At 36.1% G+C, this 27,451-nt stretch overlaps 1 protein-coding gene, 1 long non-coding RNA gene and 1 other non-coding gene across 3 annotated transcripts; all 3 read right to left on the bottom strand.

Moving 5' to 3' along the window:
* Positions 1 to 1,258: 1,258 nt before the first annotated feature.
* Positions 1,259 to 3,029, bottom strand: LOC113313560. Its single transcript, XR_003341931.1, has 2 exons — positions 2,733 to 3,029; positions 1,259 to 1,703 (listed from the first exon to the last, which is right to left on the bottom strand). It is a non-coding gene; the product is annotated as an uncharacterized LOC113313560 (long non-coding RNA).
* A 2,035-nt stretch (positions 3,030 to 5,064) lies between these two features.
* Positions 5,065 to 5,220, bottom strand: LOC113314629. Its single transcript, XR_003342509.1, has one exon. It is a non-coding gene; the product is annotated as a 5.8S ribosomal RNA (ribosomal RNA).
* A 4,541-nt stretch (positions 5,221 to 9,761) lies between these two features.
* On the bottom strand, positions 9,762 to 13,413 carry LOC113310130 (phenylalanine ammonia-lyase 1-like). The gene is made up of 2 exons (XM_026558714.1): positions 12,804 to 13,413; positions 9,762 to 11,793 (listed from the first exon to the last, which is right to left on the bottom strand). Exons 1-2 carry the CDS (start codon positions 13,226 to 13,228, stop codon positions 10,044 to 10,046), a joined length of 2,175 nt encoding a protein of 724 aa, XP_026414499.1. The 5' UTR covers positions 13,229 to 13,413; the 3' UTR covers positions 9,762 to 10,043.
* Positions 13,414 to 27,451: the final 14,038 nt, after the last annotated feature.

Raw genomic sequence — 27,451 nt, 5'->3', positions numbered from 1 at the left:
ATAGTGCTTCAAAAGTTTGGTAGTCAATAGTTTAAAACCTACATCATCTAAAGCACGTGTCGGATTCTGCAAAGTTATTAGTCTACAAATGCACAGCCAACTCAATGTCTTTTTAACAGGTTTCGTTCAAACTAGTTAAATAAGACCTCCCTTTTCATTACTCTGGCGATTCCTTATTGGCTTGTTCCTTCAAGTTATTATAAGCCATGTATGGGTGGTAGAACATTGGGGGAGGGGAGTGCTGGATTAAGATGATGAAGAGCAACGGTGGAGCCAAACATTTTTTAGAATCGTTAACTTTTAAGAAGGGGCAAGTTGACGACCCTTTAGGAGATTGCTGGAGTAAGTTGACGATCCTTTCAATTTTTCCGACAGAGTAGGCTTTTTCTTTATTTTTTTTTTAAATAGAGTCGTTAACTTTTAAAAATGGGTCGTTTATAAAGAATCGTCATATATTTCTATATTACGGTAACGACTCTAATTTAAAGCAAAAAAACGAAAAATCAGAATTTGGATCGTTATCTCCCTCCTCATATACGCTAACGATTTTTTATAGTTTCTACGTGCAAATAAAAATCGTTAGGTTTTAAGATTTTCGGGCTGACGACCCTTTAACTGTAACTGATTTTTTTTTTTCGCGTCTTTAATGGAAGAGAAGATAATTGAGAGTGAGGGAGAGGGGAGAAGAGGAGACTCAGTTCGTTTTTGTTTAAAGATGGAAATGAAATGGACGCTTAGGGTGGTGAATAGAATTTTAAGATTTATTATTAATGAAGGGTAGAATAGTATTTTCACAACATTTTGGAACCCCTTGAAATAAGTAGAGTGTATATAAATTTGGTGAGGCCCCCAATTATTTTTCGGGGCCCCAATTAAGCTTTCATTAATAGCCTATTTGGATGCAGAAGTAGAAGCAAGAAATAATTCTGGACTTCTCAGAAGTACTTCTGAGAAGTAAAAAAGTCGATAAGTTAGTTTGGCAACTGCTTAACTTATAAGTAAAAAAATCAATAAGTAAATTTGGCAACATAACAAAAGTACATACGTTATTGTGAAGTTATTGTATTTTTGGTGTCATACTAGTAGAGGGCACTTGCGTTGGGCAGATATTTGAGTTAAACATGTCTGATTTAAGTAGCACAGACTTGGTGTCTTTAAAATTTTAAGATAAATGAATTTTTATTTTGTTTAATTTTGAAAATCAGAGTAAAACATTACAAGGAACAAAAATTTACAAATTTACAGTGAAGCTAGCACATACTATCCAAAGGGATATATTGCACATTATTAGAGATTATATACAAGAAAATTATATAAAGGCAACAGTCACAACATCAAACCGAATTAAACTCAAAGGTAACACTGCTATACAGTAAAACCTTGCTCGCTGACATGCCTTCAAAAACTCTAAATGTCAGTAGGCTTCGCCCAGACCCACCCATAACTTGTTCCAATACTGATAACAGAGAGCGAGCTTTTAGTGTTCTTTTCGGGGATAATCATTGACATCTTCAATTACAGTCTTGAACTGGGATGACCCATCTTTTCTTACCCACCACAGAGCTTTTTCTACCTCCATGTAAGCTAATTGTAAAGTAATCAAGCAAATAAAAAACGCAACTTATACTTTGTTGATCCCAGTTTCTTCTCTGGATATAGTTTGTTACAGTTCTAGCCAAAAGAGTGTCGCTACCAAATGTAATCTACCCAAAAACAGAGGAAGAACTACGATTAGCTATTGCTCAAGCAAATCAAAAGGAACTAAAAGTAACGATGATAACTGGTTTCCCTTGTACAATACCAAAGCTGGCGCGCACGCTCAGGAATAGAATTGTCAAAAGATTCCGTTCTTATAACTGGGATGCTGATGTTAAAAGTGTTACCATTACATCCGTTTTGGGGTAGGTTTGCACGATTTAATTAAGAAAGTTAAAGAATCTAGATTGAGTTTCATTGCTTCTTCTCTCTATCCTCGACATTATATACTAAATTGACGGCATTTCAGTTCTTCTATTATGCGTGTAACCAAAGAAATGATAATGATGTTGCAACCCATTGCAGAACTGTAAAGCATGGCATTCTATTTTTGTTGTCTTCTTCCTGTACTCTATGGACTCTATACTATATTCTAACTCTAAAGCAAGTCCAACTCTATGAAATATTTTAATTGCAGAACTGTGAAGCAACATGGCACTGAGAGTGTTCCAGTTTTCCTATATTCATCGCATGCTTGAACCTTATCTAACATCAAGTCTGTAAACATGTGTGCTAAAAACCAACTGGTAGAATAGAAATCTCATTAGCTTTCATAAACAAAGGCATTGTCTTGATTTGAACTTGAAACCACAATTAATCTAACAAACAATGACGAATAAAAATCACAAATATCTCCTAATGTAAAACATGTAAACCTCGTCCAAAACTAGGGTGTTCAATTTTTTTGGAAGAAGAAAATGGTACCATAATGAACGCATGATCACTAACAGACAAATCAGATTCCAATTCCTAATGCAATCTAAAATCAGAAAACAATACGTAAAAAAAAGTTCTTAGAGGCATTCTTATGAAATCCCAATTGGGAATTTTAGATTTTAAACCCCGATTAAATTTCGACCTTCTTAGATCTACATCTATCAATAAAGGAAAATTAGCGAACAGAAATTTGGTGTTATATTGATAAAACGGAAGCACAGAAATCTCAAAATGAAAAAAAGTAAATGAATCGATCTGACCTTGAATCGTGATTGATGAGAAAAAGAAAATTATTTCAGCATTGTTCTTCTCTCACAGCTTCTTCTTCTTTCACAGCTCCACTGAATGGAAGTTAATAACGAGGAGAGAAAGAAAAACGAGGACCGACACTTACGAGGAGAAGCAACTTCTCTCAGAAGTCCGAAGTCAAAAATGTTGGCTCCAAAAAAAAGCTACTTATCAACTTCTTGAAGTCAATCTAAAACATGTTACCCAACCTAGTTTTCGACTTTTCGACTTTTAAAAGTCGAAAAGTTACTTATACTTCTGCATCCAAACACGCTATAAGTAAGGATGAGAAAATGCATTCATTGGAAAAGAGTTGAGCTACAGAGTTTATATCCGATCCAATCCGGAATTTGTGACTGACCACTCCATCTAACAAAACATCATTGGTTTTTCTAAGCGCATCCCATAGGTGCAAATCCAATTATTAAAACTACTACTTAGTATTTCTATAATATCAGCAATTATGCTATTTGGCTTAACACCATCTCTTTTTCCATTAATGGCAGATATAATATTTTGACAATTCCTCTCAATGTGCAAGTTCCTGATTCCTTTATGCTAGTGCCTCGGCCTTCTCAGCATCTACGGCTCTACCTGGTTGGAATTCAGTTAGCTGTAAATATTACTGGCAAAAACATCACAACTTAATTGTTCGCTATCACGTGCTTGTTTTCGTCCATGCGTAAATTCAATCGCTAAGTATGTTGGTATGACATAAAACAGTAAATCGGGTACATGTATGCAGATGCATTGAAGATTTTTCATTTTTTTTTTTTTTTTTTGAAAGTTTATGTATTAAGACCAACAAAAAGATTACATGAGGTTGCTTTCCCTGTTGGCTATTAGCCTACTCTTATCTCACTGTAAGGAATTGAAATATGAGAATCTTCCAGCAGGGTGTTTTTTTTATATGGAATTACATTTGAAACCATAAAACTAACATCATAAGTTAAAGCAGAAACAAGATATTGTGGCATTAGTCTCATTGCTGATTGTAGTGGCCCTGATCTTTTGCCTACTAAAACATCAGCTACTTTATTGCTATACCTATGACTGAAAATAAAACCCAAAAAATGCTCAGAAAACTGTAGAATCCTTTGAGCTTCAGGTACGCTAGTATGACTTCTCCAATGAATTGTGTTGGTGTGACCTTGAGCAAAATCTATAACTCCTTTGCGATCTCTCGCTATCCAAAAATCTTTATAGTTCTTGATTGCTGCCCACTTAGCTCCTTCAAGCAGGGTAATGCTTCTGCCTCTTCAGGGCTGGAGGCATTGATGGTCCCAGATCCATCTTGGATAGTTGTACCTGTTGCAGAATGAAAGATTAGTCCATATCATGCAATTTCATTTTCATCAATCCAAGAAGCATCAAAATTCAACTTGAGCTGATTCAAAATAGGAGGCAGTCAATTATTATTGTTGTTTGGTTCACGGACTTATCTTATTTTTGCAAACAGAAAACCGAAAAATAATCCAAAAGAAGTATGGTCCAATTTATGTTGGCTTTTCTTTTCTTTGTATAATTCCTACTAGAAATAACCCGTGCCGTCGGAAAGAGACGGAATAATTTTTGGTTATAATGATTTTAGTAATTACTGCAAACTATGATAAGACTTAGTTTGTCCCATGAGAACTTGTAGTTATGAATATCTTAGATATTACCCAGATAATTAAATTTGGATACACTTGCAATTGATTAAAATAAAACTTTTTGATAAAAATTACTGGGAAATTGTTTTTTTTCCCTTGAATAATAATGTTTTATTCGATCATTGTCCCAAAAATTGGTAGTCTTAGATACTGATTTGTGTTGTATTCAGACCATTATGTTGAATCTTCATTTGATGAGCAATAAATATAATTACATCCTTCCAAAATTCTTCCTCCATCACTGGCTTTGTCATCATGTGTTCGTTATACATATGTCCTGGTAATTCCATTCCGGTGCATGTCATTATGCTATTATGGCAAGTTTTGAGTACCCGTGTCATATTTCGATATCCCGTGCATACTTAATGAAACGAACATGACATACCACGACCGTTTTTCTTATATTAAAACAACTGCTACACGAGCAAACCTTAGATAAATATATTCTTAAAAATAATTGTTAAACTAAGATGTTTTAAAAGATTTTAGAAAGATTAACTTCCTCTTAAAATTTTAAATATTTTTTATGTTACATTTAAAGGATTTTTCCTACATATATAAAGTTTTTTTGTTTTTTTTTCACCATCCACTGCCCGATATCAATGTCGCCAGAAGGCACAAGGACATGAGTTGGAGGGGGCGACTCGGTGCGTGACGCCCACGCAAGCGTGCCCTCGGCCCAAAGGCTTGGGGCGCAACTTGCGTTCAAAAACTCGATGGTTCACGGGATTCTGCAATTCACACCAAGTATCGTATTTCGCTACGTTCTTCATCGAAGCGAGAGCCGAGATATCCGTTGCCGAGAGTCATTCGAAGATTGGATTTCGCGACACCTACCGCTGCATTTCTCCCACCGAGGCAGGAAAAGGAGAAGAGGCACGATAGTATCCATTTATTTTTTACTTGGCGCTTACCGTGCCTTGGGTTCGTTTTTCGACACGAAGATCTAATTATGAGGGAACTCAATCAATGCAAAGCCATTATGGAAAGCGGTTACAACTCTTACATCCATCGGATGTCTCTGGCTAGGATGAAATTGGGATGGTCGGATACGATGTTTGTCTCTCAAAATGTTATCTGACCGTCCAAGCTCAAAAACCCCTTATGTTTTGTATTATAAATATAAGTAGAAGTTAGTGGGTATATATAACTATATTGAAATTCATCTGTCAAACAATTAATCCGGCTATAACGATTTCAAAATTTGCTTTGGCACTGCAGTCAGACATCGTAGTCTCCGTTGTTGTTTAAAAAGTTAATTATCTTCGCATGTGATTTCTCTTTTCTCTTGAATTAGGTGGAAATTATGTGAATTTTAAGAACTGGTTATCCCGTGAAAAGTTAAACCATCAAAGATCAGCTCAGATAGTATCCTCTGTTACCAACACCGTTGTCTTATGGCATCCAAGACTTTGTGCTACAATCTTGGCTAATAATAATATCTTGCAGTTACTTTCTTTTAGTTGGCGTACCATATGGTTGTTGTCGCCAATTACACAATTAGCTTAGCGATTGAGCAAAGAAGCCAGATACTTGCGAGTGGCGAGACTTGAGAGTTACCGCTACCACTTATACGTTTACAATCATTTAATTCCAACCGAAGTTAACCAGGAGAATTACCATTTGCATTGCAACATTTGGAAGATAAAAAATTCCTTGGCACGTTCGCCTACCCAAAATCACAGGATTCATATTCAATGTGGATGTGGGATTTACAAATAGAAATCCTACCTGTTTTGTGTCCTACCTCTCCTAAGGTTTGCTAGGAGTTACAAATAGAAATCCTGGGCTTTAAATATATCAGATTTTAGTGGTTTCCAAATGTTACAGAGGGTAATTGTAACAACTAACCGAGTACTCATAAATTCTTGATCACAAAGATATGAAGATATACAAAAAGGTGAACAATTCTTTTTTTTTTTAATAGAAAAACTTAGACATAAGTCTAAGAACTATACAAAGAGTCAGCATTGCTTGTGCCAAGCCTGCTTTCATTGTTCTTACAAGAGATATCTAGATTAAGAGTTTCCAAATTTTGAAGTCTATGGATAAATTTAAGACCAGTTAACACAAAAGATATTGGTTTAATTCTTGGATAATTGTCTTCCTCATTGTTTCTTGAGTCTTCATAGTGACTGAGGTTGAATCGTCCCTTGACTGCCTGGTAATATAGAGTCTCAAACCTTAATAGAATTTCCCTGGATTCAGCATGTACTTCAATGTTCATGTGCTGCTTTTTCTTGGCCCAGCTGAAAGCTAGATCTGCGCCTCCTGTTTCTCCCCATTCTCCAACATGGCATGGGTGTCCTCTGCTATCAATGTTGTTTCCTACAACATCCAATATAGTTAGTGCAGAGAAATATTTAAAGTTTTCAGGATCCTGTATAGTGCATATTCTGATGATAAAGCCAAACTCCCGTGGAGTATGTTGGTTTAGATCAAAAGGAACTGTAATGTCTGTCTCTGTGTCAGACTCTGCACCATTGAGAGAGAAATTATTCAAAACATGGGTTGGCAGGTTATGAACTCTGTTATAGTCACATAGGTGTTGCTTAATGCAAAGAGTTGTGTGCTTGGCATTAGGCTTGGTGTGATTGAAAACTAGATCACACCTAGCCTTCCAAATATACCAACAAGTACCAGGGATAAACCATAAGTTGAACCAATCCATAAAGTTTGTGGTATTATCAAAATTTCCATGTGAGGTTCTAAGAATTTCATGCCAAACTTCAGTTGTTGCAGGGCAGTTTAAGAAGAGATGTGTCATTGTTTCCTCCCGACTACTGCATACTTGACAAATAGGGTCAATATAAGACAGAATGCTTGCAGTATCTGCATTTGTGAGAAGTATTTCATGAGCACATTTCCAGATAAAGATCTGGACAACTGGGGCAATGCTCAGTTTCCAGATAGCTTCCCAATTTCTTGTTAGGGTATCATTTCTGTACAAGTAGTCTATCTTTGCCCTGTAGATGGCTTTGACAGAAAACTTGTCAGTTTCATTTAAGTTCCATTGGATTGTGTCTTCTTCCCCTGGATGAGTATTCAGAGCCAGAATGATTTGAGCAATGTTATGGTTGAAGATGTGATGGATAAGTTGAATGTTCCAGTTCCCATTTGGCTGCATGAGGTGTGTCAGCAATTCTATTTGTTGTGGACAATGAGTGGGTTTGATGGGCTTAGCTGTTGAATTTGGGATCCAGAGGTCTTCTCAAATTTTGATTCTCATCCCATTGCCAATCTTCCAGTCACAGTATTGTTGTATATTCTGTATACCTTCAAAAATTCCTTTTCAGATCCAAGAATCTCCATCTTTTGCTTTTGTATCCATATTTAGAACATTTCTTCCCAGGAGATACTTGGCATCCATTAGTTGATACCATAGTGAGTCTTTGTCTTGTTCAAGTCTCCAGCCAATTTTTGTGATCATAGAGCTGTTGAAGATTTCCATGTACATGAAGACTAATCCACCCATTTCCTTTGGTTTGCATATTGCAGTCCAAGCCTTTGGTATTTTCCAGATTTTTGCCCCAAAAGAAGTCTCTTTGAAACTTGTTTAAGTCCTGACATGTTTGCTTAGGAATTCCGAAGCAGTTCGTTTGGTAGATGCTAGTTGTTGAAGTAACAATTTTGATTAGGATTTCCCTTCCAGCAGGGTTTAGAGGAACATTTTTCCAACCGGATAATCTCAATTTTAGCTTATCAACCCTGGTTTCAAAGACTTGATTTTGCTTCTGTGAGTAAAGAGAGGATAACCTAGATATTTATCATCCAATTGTAGAACTTGAACTCCTATAATGTTGTTGATGATGGGGATTAGATTAGGATCTGTATTTTTGCTGAAGAACACTCCAGATTTGTTGAAGTTGATGAGTTGGCCAAAAGTATCACCAAAAATGTTGAGGATGTCCATGAGGTTCTGAGCTTCCACCTTATTAGCTTTGCAGAAGACCATGCAATCATCAGCAAATAGAAGATGGTTAATGGATGGAGCACCTCTACAAATTTTTATTCCAGTAATGATGCCCAAGTCCTCATCATGTATAAGAGTTCTAGAAAGAGCTTCCATAAAGAAGAGAAAGATATATGGGGATAAGGGGTCTCCCTGTCTTAAACCTCTTGAAGGATTAAAGAAAGAGTCTGGGGAGCCTTTTATAAAGACAACTGAGGTAGTGGTAGTGATGCATTGCATGATTTTTTGGCACCATTGATCATTGAAAACCATCGTTGTCATAATGGTATTTGAGGAATTTCCTATCAACTCTATCAAAAGCTTTTGCCATGTCAATCTTTATGCCCATACTCCCGTTCTCACCTTTAACACCTCTTTTAGATCTCATAGAATGGATGAGTTCATGAGCAATAACAATATTGTCAGATATTTGCCTCCCAGGTATGGAAGCAGATTGGTAAGGGGATATTATTTTGTTGAGATAAGGTTTCATTCTCTGGACTATGAGTTTGGATATGATTTTATAGGTTGTATTGCAGAGACTTATAGGTCTAAATTGACTTGGGGAAGTAGGATTTTCCACTTTAGGAATGAGAGAGATAAAGGTTGAATTCATCTCTTTTAGCATATGGCCAGATATGAAGAAATGTTGTACCATCTTGACATGGTCTTCTCCAAGTATTTTCCAATTGGCTTGGAAGAAATTAGGTGGGAAGCCATCAGGTCCTGGAGCTTTGTCTTTTGCCATACTGAAAAGAATGGCTTTAACTTCATTGTGATTTGGGGTTATGTTGAGCATTATGTTATCAGTTATGGTAATGGTGGTGGGGACTGGGGATTAGGTTGATAATTTCTGGGTTAATGAGTGTGTTTTCAGCAGTTGCTATTCTGGAGAAATGTTGAGTGAAACAGTTCTTTAGTTCTTGATAGTCAGTAATCCAGTTTCATTTACTGTCTTGGATGGCATCAATTGTGTTTCTTCTTGTTTTGCACTTAGTAGCTCTATGGAAGTAGCTTGTGTTTTGATCTCCAAGTTTTATGAATTGATCCTTGCTTTTAGTCTTCCAAAATTTTTCTTCAATATCTTGCCAATTCCTAAGGTTCTGTCTGGCTAATTTTACAGCTTGACTTCTGTCAGCCCTGAAGTAGTTGTTGTGTAACCAGAGGAGATGCTGCTTGCATTCTTCGATGTTAGACTTAATGTTACCGTAGACTTCCTTGAATCTTTAAGTTTTCTGGCTATGAGAAAAGCACTAGAGCCAGTGAGATTCTTTCTCCAACACTCAGATATGATCTTCCTGCAATCCTTATGATCCAGCCAAGGACCAAAAAATTTAAAAGAAATTTTACCAATTTGCCAAGAAGGATTGAAATTAAAAAGGATGGGATGGTGATCAGATCGAATAGCAATTCTTTCATTTATAGTACCACGAGAAAAACAAAAAGTTCAAGATAAATATTTATAAAGTTCTCTCTGAGGAACAACATTTTTCCTTGGATACTTAGCAGCATTTTAGCGTACTTACCCCAATCAAACTTATAAAGACAGGAGAGAAAGAAAATTGATCCGAATAATTTAAAAAAAAAACATAGAAAATAAATAAATAACAGATAAAACAATTCTTGAGACCTTCGCATTTGAGAGACTATCTTCAGCTTTCTAAGGTTTTGTTCACCTCTTAACAGATTGGTAGTGGAGCACCATTCCATTCTTTAAGACAATTGAGAAGTGGATCAATCATCTTACCTTCACAAATAGCTGTAAACACCTTGTCAAATTCTTCTCCTGGTGAAGTAACTTTCTCTCCTGTTAATAACCCTGTCTTCAATTCTTCTCTAACAAACCTATACAGAGGATAAGACCTGCATTCCTTAATCCTGTTTGGGATTTCGGCACTTCCGTTCTCGCATTTACTTCTCGTGTTCTCGACTTCTTTAGGCAAAAGGGTTTTCAATTCTTCTTCAAAGACAGCAATTTTTTGGAAGATGGAAGTATTCGAGTTCTTCTCTGACTCAGCATTACCCAATGCATGCTCCACAAGAACTTGTCTTAGCTTTTGCATCAATGGGTATGTACCACTGCATGGATCATCAATGTAGGCAAAGACGTATTCACGGTCGACAACTTTAAGTAGATCTTTCTCGCAGAATCTTGATGGATGAAGTTCACCGTTGACACCCATGGTAAGCACTCTCTTAGCTACTTGGCTAACTGTATTCTTAACAGTCAGCTTCAAGTTCTCTTCCAAATGCCTCAAGTCAATAGCTTGACAAAGCCCAACCAAGAATGTAGTCGACATCAACTTTAAAATGTCGATGGCTTCAGCTGTTTTCCTTGAAGAAATTAAGCCCAGAGAATTAACATCTTGATTATGTTGTTCTGCACTTTGAACATGATTAGTAACAGGATTAGCTAAAAACTGCATTTCAGAACAGTAGGAAGCCATTGCGATTTCGGCACCTTTGAAACCGTAGTCCAAACTTGGGTTTCTACCACCTGATAGATTTGAAGGTAACCCATTGTTGTAAAAATCATTGACAAGTTCAGAGAATTGAGCGAACAAAAGTTTACCAATTGCAGCAAGAGCCAATCTTGTGTTATCCATGGAAACACCGATTGGTGTACCTTGGAAATTACCACCATGAATAGCTTTGTTTCTGGAGACATCAATCAATGGGTTGTCATTAACTGAATTAATTTCTCTCTCAATTGATTTTGTGGATGATCTAATGACTTCAATCTGTGGACCTAACCATTGTGGTGAAGTCCTAAGTGCATATCTATCTTGTTTGGGCTTCTGTAATGGATCTTGTTCATGGACTTTCTTGGCTTCCTTGACATAAGCTGATCCATCTAGAATGTGTTCCATAATTGCTGCTGCTTCAATCTGACCAGGATGATGTTTCAGCTTGTGCGTAAGATGATCAGTAAACTCTGGTTTACCCTGCATTACTTCAGCAAAGATGGCTGAAATAACCTCAGATAAAACAGCTAAAATGTTTGCTTCAAACAATACCATTGAAGCTAATCCTGACCCTACAGCTGTACCGTTCACAAGTGCTAAACCTTCCTTAGGCTGTAACTCAAAGAATCCGTCGGTGATCCCTGCTTGCTTGAATGCTTCAGCTGGATTAAGTGATTCACCGTTGGGTCCCACTGCTTTTGAGTTTGGTCTTCCTGTTAATAGCCCTGCTATGTATGATAAGGGGACTAAATCACCTGAAGCTGTAATGGTACCCCTTAACGGTAAACAAGGGGTGATGTTTTGATTAAGGAATTTTGTAATGGCTTCTAAGATTTCGAATCTGATCCCTGAGTACCCCTGAAGTAATGTGTTGATCCTAACCACCATTGCTGCTCTTGTTGTTGAGTGTGGTAAAGTATGTGTTGATTCTTTCCCATTCCCGAATATTCCAGCATTCAAGAATCTGCACGGTTGAAAAACAACAACTATTTAGTTTGGTAAATCTAACGGTTGACAACTTAACTAGGAAGATTGATAGACAAGTGAGTAGGTATATAACAGACAAGTTGGGCCCACTAACAGGTTTTAGTATGGACTTTGTGGGCCCAGTAAGGATTGGGTTAGGTTAACATCTTATCTGTGCGTGTGAGAAACTTCCACCACTCCAGTTTTGTTACTCACGTCTTATAGCCACGTGTGTGAATCGGGGCAATAAAGACAACCAACTCAGAGTCAATGAGCAGACTCCGGTGAGACTAAACCAGTCTTGTATTTATCCAAAACAGGTTCCAAAGCCAAAAAAATACTACAGAAATCCGACCCAGAAACTGCCACGTAAAAAACCGGACCCCTAAAAGCTGTATTTTTTCTTGGAATCTGTGCCGGAAAAATTAAGTAAAAATAGAATCTTGTTTGCCGTAGCAAAATCTAGCCGTATTTATGAGACTCATTGAATTCTAGGCGTGCACATGGAATAGTCAACAACTGAGTAGACTCACTGGACGCCGTTTTCAAAATTTACAAAAATTACTGCTAAATGTGCCAAATTGTTCAGAAACTTTATCTTCACTTAACTATCACCTAAGATTTTTTTTTTCCACAAGTTCGGAAACTAATCATCCATTGGTTTATGGTGGCAGAACAAGTAACCAATCACCAAAACGCTATCTACCTTAGAAAAGAAAAGAAAATCTAAACCAAAGTCGGACAAAAACTAACATTCTTTCGGAAACGATTCAGAGAATCAAAGGTTGCCAGTTCTGTCTATACGAAAACAAAAAGATTCACTATATCAAGGCGGGGTACATATCCGATGGTTGAATCGTGTCGTAAAAGGCGTTGAAATAAGCGTAAAAAAAACATTAAACAATATAACAAATTTATTTAATTGTAGTAGTATTAAATAAAAGAAAAAACTACTCACGAAAAGATTAAGACATTTATAAGAGAGAAAATAAATTCGTCATTAAATACCTTATAAGTTCCTTTTGAAGAGCACCTCCCTGTTTGGTTCTTCGATGAGAAGTAGCTCCAAAACCAGTAGTAACCCCATAACTATCAGTGCCTTTATTCATGCTATCCATAACCCAATCACTACTAGCTTTAACACCAGCACGAGCAGACTCCGAAAGCTCGACTTTAACAGAACCAGCTTCTTGAACAGCAATAGCAGCAACTTGAGAAATTGTTAATGTTTCACCACCTAGTTTAACGATAGGATTACGGTATTCCTCAACCATGCGTTTCACCTCATCAAGGTGACTACCTTTCAATGACTCTGCTGCTAAACCCCAATTCAATGGATCCTTGTTTAGAGAAACATTTTCGATACAGATGGATGCTAATGATCCATTTCCATTGCTGTGACTGTGACCGTTTTGGTGGATTTTGGTATCCATTTGATCAAACTATCAGCTATATAATCAATGGGTTTTTTTTTTGTTCCTTTTTATAAGTTAGAAACAATGGAGATGAGATCAAGAACTTAGGAAGAATAGTTGGGTTTTGTTTTTTTTTTTGCAGAGAGAAGAGGAAATTTCTTTTCTGTAAGTTGGTTTTGGTGAGAGAGAATTTCCTGAGTCTTGTTTACCAGCTTTCGCTCCTTTAAATAGAGGTTTCCTTCGTTTCATTTTGAGAGTTGGGTAGGAATAAGCAAAACGGGTTAGTTGAAAAACATTCTTGACCGTTGGATGTTTTTGTCAATTCAATGGTTAGGATGTTGAATACGTGGATGCCTTTTAGACGCGTGGTGTTCAAAACGCGCGGCATATTTTTATTTTGCTTTAAATTCCTTTCCATTTTCACTTTTTTCTTCTTCTTGTTGTTGAAACTTTGAAAGATGAAAATGGGGTTTGGTTGGTAGGAAATTTGAACGAGACTATTGCGTCATTTGGGCGTGCGCGTCTAATTTCTGGATTACTAACTTTCCTGATTTGATATTTTTGTGGTTGATTATTTTAAGGGAACACTGCTTGAATACCTTTTATTTTCTTTTTTAAGGAACTCCTTGTGGGTATATTGCAAATTTTAGTGAAGTTTCAAACTTAGTACAGTAATTTCATAAGCTTAACTAATGCTTTCCTTAACCAATAGAATCCAACTAAATTAGAAGTGAATTCGTTTGGACTAGTCAGGATATTCTACTTTAATAGTAATGTTTATTTAAAAACATAAATAATTTAATCCATTATTTTGTAATTATTGTTTGTAATTGTATTTTTTTTATTTCTATTTATATATTTGTTTTTTTCTTAATTTGGAAAAAATATTTATTGATAAAAAAACAAAGGGTACAAAAGATTTGAACCATCGTAGTTAAAAGAAAGATTTGGAAATAAAGAACCAATAACATGGTATTAGTAGGGAATAAATTATGGTGGTTGAAACTAATTCGGCCAGTTCGCTATTGCAGAGTCGAAACTAATGGATTCAGAATCCTTTATAACCAACGACCAAGTAAAAAACATTATAAGTTGCCTTAGCAATTACAGAATTAGCCGTATACTATGCTCCATACCGTCAAAAACTCGAGAACTTCTTTTTAGCCAAATGCACCACATGTTGACAACAGGTACAAAATTCTTGATGACGTTGTTAGGCTTGTTATGCTGGATCGTGGAGATAATATCTTGCGGAATAGTAAAGACCGTAGTTTCACCTGAAAATGTGTCCATAACTCTTTGACAAAAGAGCATGCGCAGTAACGAAAGAGAAGCCATTTTTTGAGCATGACAGAAAACACAATTTTGAGCAACATCCATCCCTCTTCTATACAATAAATCACAAGTTGACAGTCTATTATAACATAAAGTCCAAAAAAAGTAAAGATTTTAGGAGAGAGCTTTTAATGTCATATTAGCATTTATTACCAAACTGTCATAGATAGATTTGACTGTGAAAATATTATTTTTGAACTAAGAGTCTATCCCTTTACATCTTCAAGCGCATTGTTCGTTTTGAAACTATCAAGTTACCCTTGAATTCTCCAGTCATCTCTAGAATTTTCCATTCATCTCTAATAGCGACATTCAACCTTCTCGGAATTTTTAAATCCCAAGTGACATTATCACCTTCACTTCTGCAACAAACTTTCTTTTGATCCGAAGACATAAAATACATTAAGAAATCTTGCATGCATATGAGCATCAGGTAACCAATTATCAACCCATAACCTTAAAGTTACACCATTATTTGCTTTAAACTTGATATTATTTTTAAATATGCCCTCGTATTGCATTATACCTTTCCAAACTGACCTACCATAAGTAGATTTGGAGTACTTAGTCAACCACCACATTCACATCATATTTTTTTCACTACAACCTCCCTCCACGGTGCATTCTTCTCATTACCAAATCTCTACAGCTGTTTTGTAAGAAGAGCATGATTCATCTTCTTTAAACTTTTGATACACAATCTACCTTGTTTTTTCTTCTTGCATAAAGGTTTTCCCTTCATCAAATTCATTTTCTTACCATAATAATTTTGCATTAGTTTCTCAAGTCTTTTTGCATTAGTTTCTCAATTTGTATGGACTAAACTCCAATATGATTCCGAGAGCACCAAGTTAATGAGTCTTAATCAAGAAAGATATTAAAGAGCTTTATCTCTTTCTCAACACAATCAATAAATCAAACAGATAGAAATCTGTGAACCTGATTGTTATGAGAATAACTCGGATGGTACCAAAGACCAATGTCCGAGTGTCAATCAATTTCTATCCAACAAACAAGGTCGGTTTTATCAACTGTGATTGAACTACGCACAACCTATGATATTTCAATTATATAAAGAAAATATAATGCGGAAAAGAAATAACACAGACACCAGAAATTTTGTTAATGAGGAAACCGCAAATGCAGAAAAACCTCGGGACCTAGTCCAGAGTTGAACACCATACTGTATTAAGCTGCTACAGACTATAGCCTACTACCAGTTAACTTCGGACTGGAATGTAGTTGAACCCTAACCAAGTCTCACACCGATTAAGGTACAATCGCGTTCCTTATGCCTCTTTAATCTCGCAAGACTCTACGCACTTGATTCCTCTAACTGACGTCCTTTACAGCCTAGAAGTTGCTACGACCCAAAGTCGAAGACTTATAAACAAATATGTCACCCATAGATAAGTCTATTCTATTTGTTGTTTCCGTCTTAAGATAAAGATCAAGGTGAACATGAAACTCAACTAATAATCCGGTCTTATACTCCCGAAGAGCAGCCTAGAAATATTAGTCACCTCACAATAACCTAACTGATTAACATAAGAAGTCATTGCGGAATTACAAGAGTCTGGGACGAATAAAATGTTGTGATTACTTTTTATATCTTACATATCGGAGATAAATCTCAAGAAAATCTTAGAGAAGATTATACTCAAATATGATTAGAGAAATTAAGATTAGGATACGCAACTACAGAGAAAATAGTTGGACCTGGCTTCACGAATCCCAAATGAAGTCTTTAAGTCGTTAAACCTAGTAATGGTTTTCAGAAGAAATGAAAACCTATGTTAATGGAGAATTGACTCTAGTTTACAACTAGGACACACGAGAGTGTCGGGATTAGGTTTCCCAGATGCTAGATTTCCTCCTTATATAGTCTTTCAAATCAGGGTTTCTTACAGTCAAAGTTAAGATAGCTTAGTAACAAAGCAATAAATATCCACCGTTAGATGAACACCTGATTTAAGATTCAAGCTAAGTTTGCTTAGAAAATAAGAAATCAATCTCCACCATTAGATGGTTTATCTTGATACACATAAATTAAATATACCTATGTTTAGATATGGGTGAACCGTAGTGTATAACAAGTTGTCTCAATAACAATTAACCGAATTTAGCCATATGAATACTTTTAGCTTAGCTATATTCATCTAACACTTCTAGAACAAATCTGAAATCAAACAATCATGATAGATAATCAAATTAATGTAAATGTGTTTTATGAGAGTTGTTCAAATGTTCACTATCTCATAGAAATATCCATGAACCATTTGAAACATATTCGGTTTGGTTTGTAAGTGTACGAAGTACTTATATAAAAACCAATTCATGAACATAATGTCACGGTTTGCAAACCAAGTTCACATAACTTAATACATTAATATTCCAGGGACTTTAGTTTGCAAACAGAGTTCACAAACGAACCTGAGTTCATGAGTATAGAAAATAGTTACCATAAAAGTATGTGAACGAGTTGTCATACTTACCGATTTTAGAACCTAACCATTGAACTGAGTTCGCGAACTACCGTTCCGGACCTTTCCTAGTCTTGTCGTTCGTAAACCACAGTTCCGGACCTATCACAGATAAACTCGTTCGCAAACAAGAGTTCCGGAACTGGACCAACACTTCACAGTTCGCATACTGGGTACGCATTGTTAGTAGTTCTAAAACTCTCATTCAATCAATTTGAAACATCCTTATAAGACAAAACTGGTAATCTCACACATACCAGTAGCTTCAAGTAATTCTTAAATGATTATTTGATCAATAGAAAACATCCCGAGTTAACATCAAATGATTGTCTCACATAGATCATATAAGATGTTCAAGGTAATTTTCACATGATAATCTTTAGTTTCCAACAAATGAATTGTTTACAACTAAAGTTTTCAAGTAGATGATGAATCATTTTAAGCATTAAACTTGTATTTTGAGAATTATATAAACGATATAAACTCGATTCGAAATTTCAAATGTATATAACACAAAGTCTATATAGCTATACGACTTAGTCTCATTAGTAGATAAATTGAATAAACTTCTGAGTGATAGATAAGTTTTAGACTCCACATACTTTTTTTCGTTAAAGTTCCTCCAATCTCTTCAGTAGATCTTCTTCTTCAATTGGTGTACGCCGTGAAGTCTAATGCTCAACTACACACTTCTATCCTAATCCGAGACATAGCTATAAGTAGACTAGAAATCAAGATATAGTTTTGATCAACTAAACTTGGCAAACAAGCTTGAGATAACAACTCTTGCGAGTTCGACCGAGCAGTGCTCTAACAAAGACATATAATAAGTTGGTAGGTTAAGAAGAACACTAAATATGAAAGTTAATTTACCAAAACGATAAAGAAGCGACTTTTTCCATCCTACTAGTTTCTCTATTGCTTTGTCTCACGTAGCCACACCTCCACTCTTATCTCCTAGAGGCATACCCAAGTAGGTAGTGAAAATACATCCATTATAACATCCAAGCAAATACGGAATTTCATTTAGATCCCCATCAAAACATACACTATAGATTCAGCTTTTGGCAAAGTTGATCTTTAATCCAGTTAAGAGCTCAAAAGATAAGAGTAAAAATATAAAGTGTTTTAATTTCTCAATATCAACATCAATAACTATCAAAGTTTCATTTACTAATTGCAGATGACTTATAAGCTCACCTTCAATAACAACTTTAAATCCAGGGATTAATCCGTGCTTTTGTGCCTGAGAAATCATATAAAAAAGAGCTTCACCAACTAGAAAGAACAAAAATGGGGAGAGGGGATCTCCCTATTGAATTCCTTACTTGATTGTAAAATAACTTGTTGCAGCACCATTAACAGGTACAAAAAATTTACAACATTGTATCCAATTTCTCCATTTTTCTCCAAAACTCATACACAAAAAAGCTCATCCAAAAAATCCCAGTGTAATGATCAAATCCCTTCTCCAAATCCAATTTAACTAGCAAACAAGGATTCCCACTTCATACTTTAGAATCAATCATCTCGTTGGCTACTAAAACTACATCCAGAATCTGCCTCTTCTTGTTGAAGGAAGTTTGTTGAGAAAAAATAATATCAGGCACACCCTTTTGAATCTTTCAGCTAAAACTTCTGAAACCACTTTATAGACATCGTGAAATAAACTGATGGGATCATTGATAGACGCATTTATGTGTCTATTTTGTTCTCAATGTTCTGTATTGTTAGACTCGATTAAGTACTTATTGTGTTATTTTGTGTTCTTGTAGGAAATTTTAGAGAAATAAGCCCTTGCGGCGAAGTGGGCTCAAAAAGCAGTGTTTTACACCCCGGAGAAATGTACCGTAGGCACCCCAGAAATGCACCGGAAGCGTCCCAGAAATGTCCCGGAGGAACCCAAAAAAATTACTATTTCCACCCCAATTGATATTCGCACCCCAGCACTCTGGATAAGGGGAACCTTCTTCAACAATTTGAATTTGTGTTTTTGGCGGGAAATGAAGTTTTCAACTGGCAGAATTTTGGTTGTCAAAATGAATGGGTTAGAGTGCGATTCAATCGCTGAAAATTGGCAGAAAGATGTGATTTGGCATAAGGAACAAAGTTTGGGTGGTGGTTTCGATCAAATTTGGCTGGAATACGTGTTTTGATTCTCGAGTTCAAAACAGGGCAAGCATGCACTGGAGGATGATAATCACGCGTCATGGAGAGTTATGGACGTGTTCTGATGATGTGGAATGGCTCGAGCATCACTTTGGGTCTTGAAGAATCGATTTGGAGCGTGGAGGGAGGAAGTTTACGCAAGAAATTCCAAGTTTGGTAAGAAAATATTTGGAAAATATTGTTATTCACTGCCCGCATAATGAAGAATTATATTGGAGTTATTGGCGAGATTTGGAGCTGTTGTTGGGTATAAATAGGCTCTTTGGGTCTACTAGAGAGGGGTCGAGAGTCTGGGGGGCTGAGGAGAGCCAGATAAGAAGAAATTAGAGTTTTCCCAAACTCGGTTTCTGCTGCTGCTGCTGCTGCTGATGATGATGAACATGAAGAACACGAAGAACAGACCTGCAGCAGCAGTCGTTTTTCTACAGTAATAACGACTCACAGCTGTGGGTCGTAATCAAGCAGTCTTATTTTCCACAGCGTTTGTGACAGAGCTGCAGCAGTCTTATTTTGTCACTGAGGGTCGTAGTTCTCTGGTTTTATTGTATTTCTCATATTCTCATCATTTGTAAACCATTTTTGAGCCATAATAAATTATTTTGAGAACATTTTTACTATGATGAGCTAAATCCCTCATAACCAACGCAATGGAGGAAGCTATTCACGCAACATAAATGGGTAACTATTTCGTTTAATTATATAATTCACCTAATCGCTGCTTTTGCAGAGTTTTAAATTATTTGAATGATTGTCTTAATTATTTGTTATTCAGTTTGATAGGTTATGCTTGGTTTAATCTCTTGATAATCTATGCTTAAGGTTTACAAATAATGTTTGAGAATCTGTATGATTGATAGTGAATTAAAGATAAAAGAGGACTTAAGAATTGAATAGAGTTTTGAAATATTTATCATTCAATTTTGCATAATAGTGAAATCTAGTGTCTTGGTTACCTCTCGCACCCATTGTTAATAATTTTGTCTATATTTTTATTAAATCTAAAAATTCCATTTCCTTCACAAGTCTGAAACGAATCCTATTTACTACAATCGACTCTCAAAAACAATAATCATTTTGGCGCCGCCGACACGGATTTGTGCTTAGGTAGAATTTTTAGGTTTTTATTATTTTTTTACTATTATTTGTTCCTTTTTACGTTTCTTTTTGTGTCTTTGATTTACAGGTTCGAAGTGGAATACTAAGGACTTGGGAACAAAAAGCTTAAAGCTTAAATCTAAAAGCTAAAAGAGAAGAAAAAAAGACATAATTTTTTTAGGATTTGTAAATAGGCTTTATTTTTCATAATTTTTGGACTTTTTATTTGGACTTTATTCTGGACAATTGGACTTTATTCTTTTTTTTAACCCTACGGAAGGGTATTATTAAAAAAAAAATTTATATAAACTGTGTGCAGGGAAGGACGACGATTACTATATCGTCTCGGCCCCTCGGGTTCGTACATGACATAGGAGTCGTGGCCCGAGTCGACTTCAACGGTTCATCCCCCGTATGGTACGGGAAGTAAGTCCATCGAAACACTCGCGAATCTCCTGTCAGCGGGTTTACTGTATTCCTTAAGGTGATTCATTGATTGAGGACGAATTTGGACTGTTTTTAAATTCCTAGTAAAGGGAAAGGCCTGGCCAATACAAGATAAGGGTTCGGATTTCATCACCGTTCCCTTCTTGCCCGCCTTAGGAAAACGAAACCTAACGCGAACCCAAGCTTTAAAATTTGGAATAGAACGAGACCGATAGGGTAACGAGCTTAATAGGAAACTCGTTCGAAAAATATTGGTTGCTCTTTAAGCACACTTCAAAGTTCATGATGGTTTCTGTGAGTTGAATGCGTGACTGCGCCGCCTTCTAATGCGGTGAGGCCTTGGGTATCAAAGCTCTACTAAGCTTCTCTCGCCTCGATTCAACTTACATTAGCTCGGAATGATTCCAGAGGGGTGTGCTCAAATTGTAACGAATTCCTTTTCGAAGGAATAGAAGCTGGTCTAGAAAACAATCTAAGTGAAGCCATCATGCTTTTTATTTGCTAGAAATCTTTAGGTTTGTTTTGGTAGAGTCGAGTCGGCCTTGTTTGTGGTTTTGTAGAATTCCCTTGCAATTAAGAATGTCGAACTGATATGATAGAAGCCAATACAATGAGTATCGACCTGAATTTGAATATGGACATCATCAGTTTTATGACCATGGTGGGAATAGTAGTTTGGAACGCCAACCTTTTCAAGGTTATGGTTTATACCATGGTGAGCCCAATTACTATCCACACGCTAATTGGTCTTACGAGCAAGAAAATCAGGAACACTGTAATAATGGTTACTCGTTTTTGGAAACTAGTCCTGATTATGATATTTGTGAACTTGTTCCATCTCTAGAAGAGACCCAACAACGGATTGAAAGGACGTATAAATGTTTAGTTGCAATGAATAGTTTAAAAGAAGAGTGTACACGATATTCTGAGATGATAAACGAGAGTGGTGAACGTATAAATGTTATGCTCAGTGAAATTCAGGCACGTCTAGAGGCAGAAAATGAACAGTTGGCTAATGCTTCTCGAAATAATCTAAATTTCCAAAATAGGGTTTCTAATTCTACCCTTGATATCAATAGTGAATATTTGCCTAATTTAGAGGACGAGGTTAGAATTGGTAACACTGCTTGTTTTGATAAGGTTCGATCATTTTCATGTTATTATAGTGATGATTATGATGAGGATAGTATTGATGAAGAACATGAAATATACAGGCATAGTGATCAGGAATTTGTTACTCCGATTGAGATTTATAATGATAGTGTTGTTTCTAATACAAATCCAAATAATTTTAATAATTATTCACCTATTCAAAAGGATGTGGATTTGACTAGAGATACCACCGTTTTAGACGATGTAGTTCATGATCCTTTAGCCTGCAGTATGTTGGATAATCCATTATTTGATGTGCCTATCAGTGAATCGGAGGAGGTAACTATGATTAAAACCTTAGTTTATGAGCCTTTCTTTGATAATCCTTTATATGATTGTGATGATGGTTTAGAGGAAAGAGTTTACCCTGAAAATACTGTTTTAGAATCTAGCGATTTAGAAACACCAGTCTTAGAAGATGATAAACTCGTAGAAATGAGTGAGGATGAACCCAACTTAGAAGAATCTATTGACCATTTCCAGGAATCTGATGACCTAGAAATTAGGGAAGTTGTGACTAGTCTTTCTAGAGACACAGAAAACTCTAAGTTTGGGGGTGATTATCATTCTCCGTATGCTTTAACTCTTAGAAAGTACCCTCCTGTAGGACTTGACATTTGTGCCTCAAACATCTTACAAGATTATCTTCATACACTTTTTCCTGAACCTAATGATGTCCAAAAAGAAGCTCAGTTGTTAGAAACCCATCCTCTGGTTGATGTGGTTAACCCAGGCTATGATACCAAGATTGACTTTGTTTTCCCACCAAAAACTTTTCAACCAATTGTGGGAACTTTTGATTTTAAGATGTGTCGGTTATTAAGTTTTGAGACTAAACCTAATCACTTTAGGATATTAGGGTCGACACATTTTCTTAAGGAAGACCACCTCTTTCACTGTGGTCAACTATGTAAGTCATATCTGATTGACTTAGAGGATCCGCAATTATTTAGGTTATTACTTCGTGATTCTAAGTTCGTATTTGAGTTTTTACAGACTCTAAGACCTAGTGATTCGGATCCCATCTATGAAGAAACGCAGCCAATGAAAATATTCTATTTAGACCCTTTCATAGAACCTGAACCTGAACCGCAATTAGCGATAGTTTTCAGGAAACTAGGTAAGGGCATGCTTTTCTTGTCCATTTTCTTGGTTCACTGCAGTTTCCTATGGTCAGCTCTATTTGGTTTTGAAGACCCACAATTATTTCGACTGTTACTTTATGGTTCGAGTTGACCAATCCTTTTCTAAGTCTGGCTGAAGACTTTAAACTTAGCACTTCTTGGGAGGTAACCCAATCTCATGCAACACTGTAATATCCTTCCTTAACTCTTTTGCTTCAAATAGTAACCGTTTCTCCTTGTTCATGCTTTTAATTTCATCTTTTGAACATTGAGGACAATGTTAGATTTAAGTTTGGGGGTATGGGAGAAACTTTTTAGTTACAATTAGTAAACTCCAGAGCCTAGAAATTTATGCCTATTAAGGTTTGCACTAACCAATATAAGTGGATGGGAACATCTTGGTTATAGGAGTTGAGGAACCAATCTGATTAGATGGAAACATCGAAAGAGTCTATTCATAAAAGCACAGAGCTCATGTGTTAGAAATAACATGATAGTTTCTCCATATCTCGTTGAGTCCTTTTCATTTCTTTTTTATTTTATTTTTTTTTCAGTTTAAACTATGTTTCTCTAAGTGATTAGGTGAGGCACACGATTCAAGTTGTTACCACTGCTAGGGTGAATTAGAGTGACTGAGTTACTAAAAAAAAAAGACCGGACCAGTTAGACCAATCGGAATAAGTATTAACACTTGGATAACAATATGCGTGTGTTCTCACTGTTTCCGTCGCCTAAGCAAGCGTGGAATGCAGGACCCGTGGAAACTATCGTGTAATCTGCTGACAAGAAGCATGCGCTTGGATCAAAAATATCTATCCATGCCGTTAAGTTAAAAAAAAAATTGTTATTGTTCTGTGTAGTCAACTGCTGGTTCCCTTGTATTTGCCAGTTTGTTGATCTAGATTTAAGTTATTGACCACTGGTTCCCTTGTATATGCCAGTTGTGTTGATATTAGTCAGACCGGTATCTCAGTCCATTAGGATAGGTTCATTCTGGCAGTGGCCTTCAGACAGATATGTGAAACATCGATCATTTGGTTAACATCAAAACCATCTACATTTTTCTATTTCCATCTCCTTTTTCTATCCATATGATTAGTTTGACTCCGAATATGATGTCCATAGTGCAACTATCTGAGTAGAGCTCTGTCACTTATATGAATTTTAGTATTCTTGAGTGCAAACTCGTGTACATCAATTGGAATTTCGCATCAGGGTTCTTCCTCCCATAAGCAATAAGTATGCCAACCAATGAGGTTCTTTAGTGCCTTCCAAGGTTCTGCATAGGTAGCTAGGGTCTGGAATAAAGGTTTTGTGGGCAAACCTCTGGTAAACCTTCCCGAGATTAACTCGGTCACTATTTTATTTTGTAGTTTTGATTTGCTCGGGACTAGCAAATAATAAGTATGGGGGTATTTGATAGACGCATTTATGTGTCTATTTTGTTCTCAATGTTCTGTATTGTTAGACTCGATTAAGTACTTATTGTGTTATTTTGTGTTCTTGTAGGAAATTTTAGAGAAATAAGCCCTTGCGTCGAAATGGGCTCAAAAAGCAGTGTTTTACACCCCGGAGAAATGTACCGTAGGCATCCCAGAAATGCAACGGAAGCGTCCCAGAAAGTTCTCGGAGGAACCCCGAAAAATTACTATTTCCACCCCAATTGATATTCGCACCCCAACACTCTGGATAAGGGGCACCTTCTTCAACAATTTGAATTTGTGTTTTTGGCGGGAAATGAAGTTTTCAACTGGCAGAATTTTGATTGTCAAAATGAATGGGTTAGAGTGCGATTCAATCGCTGAAAATTGGCAGGAAGATGTGATTTGGCATAAGGAACAAAGTTTGGGTGGTGGTTTCGATCAAATTTGGCTGGGATACGTGTTTTGATTCTCGAGTTCAAAACAGGGCAAGCATGCACTGGAGGATGATAATCACGCGTCATGGAGAGTTATGGACGTGTTCTGATGATGTGGAATGGCTCGAGCATCACTTTGGGTCGTGAAGAATCGATTTGGAGCGTGGAGGGAGGAAGTTTACGCAAGAAATTCCAAGTTTGGTAAGAAAATATTTGGAAAATATTGTTATTCACTGCCCGCATAATGAAGAATTATATTGGAGTTATTGGCGAGATTTGGAGCTGTTGTTGGGTATAAATAGGCTCTTTGGGTCTACTAGAGAGGGGGTCGAGAGTCTGGGGGGCTGAGGAGAGCCAGAGAAGAAGTTCGAGTTTTCCCAAACTCGGTTTCTGCTGCTGCTGCAGCTGATGAACATGAAGAACACGAAGAACGGACCTGCAACAGCAGTCGTTTTTCTACAGTAATAACGACTCACAGTTGTGGGTCGTAATCAGGCAGTCTTATTTTCCACAGCGTTTGCGACAAAGCTGCAGCAGTCTTATTTTGTCACTGAGGGTCGTAGTTCTCTGGTTTTATTGTATTTCTCATATTCTCATCATTTGTAAACCATTTTTGAGCCATAATAAATTATTTTGAGAACATTTTTACTATGATGAGCTAAATCCCTCGTAACCAAGGCAATGGAGGAAGCTATTCACGCAACATAAATGGGTAACTATTTCGTTTAATTATATAATTCACCTAATCGCTGCTTTTGCAGAGTTTTAAATTATTTGAATGATTGTCTTAATTATTTGTTATTCAGTTTGATAGGTTATGCTTGGTTTAATCTCTTGATAATCTATGCTTAAGGTTTACAAATAATTTTTGAGAATCTGTATGATTGATAGTGAATTAAAGATAAAAGAGGACTTAAGAATTGAATAGAGTTTTGAAATATTTATCATTCAATTTTGCATAATAGTGGAATCCAGTATCTTGGTTACCTCTCGCACCCATTGTTAATAATTTTGCCTATATTTTTATTAAATCTAAAAATTCCATTTCCTTCCCAAGTCTGAAATGAATCCTATTTATTACAATCGACTCTCAAAAACAATAATCAATCATATCTTTGATTCTTCAATAGATTTTTCTTTGGGACTAAGGCTATGAATGTACTCTTGAGCATCCAATCAAGAAAATTGTCACGCTGCAACTCTTTAAATACACCCATGAAATCTTCTTTGAAAATATCCAAGTAAAATGCATAGAAACACATAGGAAAGTCGCCTGTCCTGGTGATTTATTTTGACCCAAAGCTTTGATTGCATTAAAACATTCATCCTTACCAATATATAGCTCTATCCATCGATTCATCTCTTCAGAAATGTTATTGAACTGCATGTGTTCTACTGAAGAATTCTACTGGAAAATATTTTGGAAAAAATAAACAATACCTTCTTTGATCTCTTTCTCGTCACTAGTCAGAAATCCATTCACATTAATTTATTCAATAAAACTTCTCCTCATATTATTTGAAGCAAGTTGATGAAAATATCTTGTGTTGTTTTCATTGTCTTGCATATGCATAATCCTTTCCCTGCTTCTTAATTTTTTTGCCTTCAAAATAATGAACCTACAATATTCTTGCCTTGAATTTAATTAAGTCTCACATTTCTCATTAGTCAGTCGTTTGTTCAAGTCCTCTTCCGAATCTGAATTAACAGAAGTTTCTTCTAAATCATATATTCTTCTGTCTAGGTCCCAAAATTCAGCTTTTCTCCACTTGCGCAATTATCTCTTAAGATGTTGCAACTTGTTGATAAAGACAAAACATGCCTTACCAGACACAATACAAGTAGACCAAGTTGATTGAACAAAAATAATGAAATCAGGGTGAGCATACCACCAGTTTTCACACCATCCAAATCAAGGCCAAAGGATTATGATAAGAGCATGGGCGAGCTAAGGCTTACTGTATCCTTCTTGGATAATGAATTTCCCAGAGACTAAGATTTTATCAATTCAACTTTGTATACTATGTATTAGGTTGTTTGTCCATGTATATGTTACACTAAGAACAGAAAGATGAATAAGTTCATGATTATATATGGATTTATTGAACTTTCTCATACTACTAGCAGATTCTCCCCCTGTAGACCTCTCATGAACAAATAAAATCTCATTGAAATCACCATCAATCACCCATGGTAAATACTAGTAACTTCTTCTATTTTTTTCTTCCAAAATTCTATTCTTTTATCTTTTCGTCTTATATATATATATATATATATATATATATATTGCAAACTTCTTTTCTTTAAACGAATGAATATGCCAAACTGTTTTAATACTATTATTTATCTCTCATTGTAAATCCGGTTAGAGATTTTCAAAATGGATTCTCAAAAGATAATCTTAATCTACAAATGTGATGATTTTCATCATAGAAAATAAAGAAAAATAACAACAAAAATGCGGAAACATGACACCGCATGACAAGAAAAGCTATCAAGCGGGCTAAAAAACAATTTCATACGTGTTTAAAAATAACATTATTAAGTGTTTATTCAGAGTGTATTATCTAGTTTGCCA

This window comes from Papaver somniferum, chromosome 9 (genome assembly GCF_003573695.1).
Source record: "Papaver somniferum cultivar HN1 chromosome 9, ASM357369v1, whole genome shotgun sequence".
Classification (NCBI taxonomy): domain Eukaryota; kingdom Viridiplantae; phylum Streptophyta; class Magnoliopsida; order Ranunculales; family Papaveraceae; genus Papaver; species Papaver somniferum.
The sequence above is the reverse complement of the archived record's forward strand: the minus strand, read 5'-3'. Positions and strand labels throughout refer to the sequence as shown.

What these genes read in the sequence shown, in the direction of transcription:
- LOC113310130 (XM_026558714.1), bottom strand. Translation starts at nt 13,228, where the DNA reads ATGGATACCAAAATCCACCAAAACGGTCACAGTCACAGCAATGGAAAT. An exon ending in CTTCAAAAGGAACTTATAAG is followed by an intron (nt 11,794 to 12,803) that starts GTATTTAATGAC and finishes TCAACCGTGCAG; the next exon opens with ATTCTTGAATGCTGGAATAT.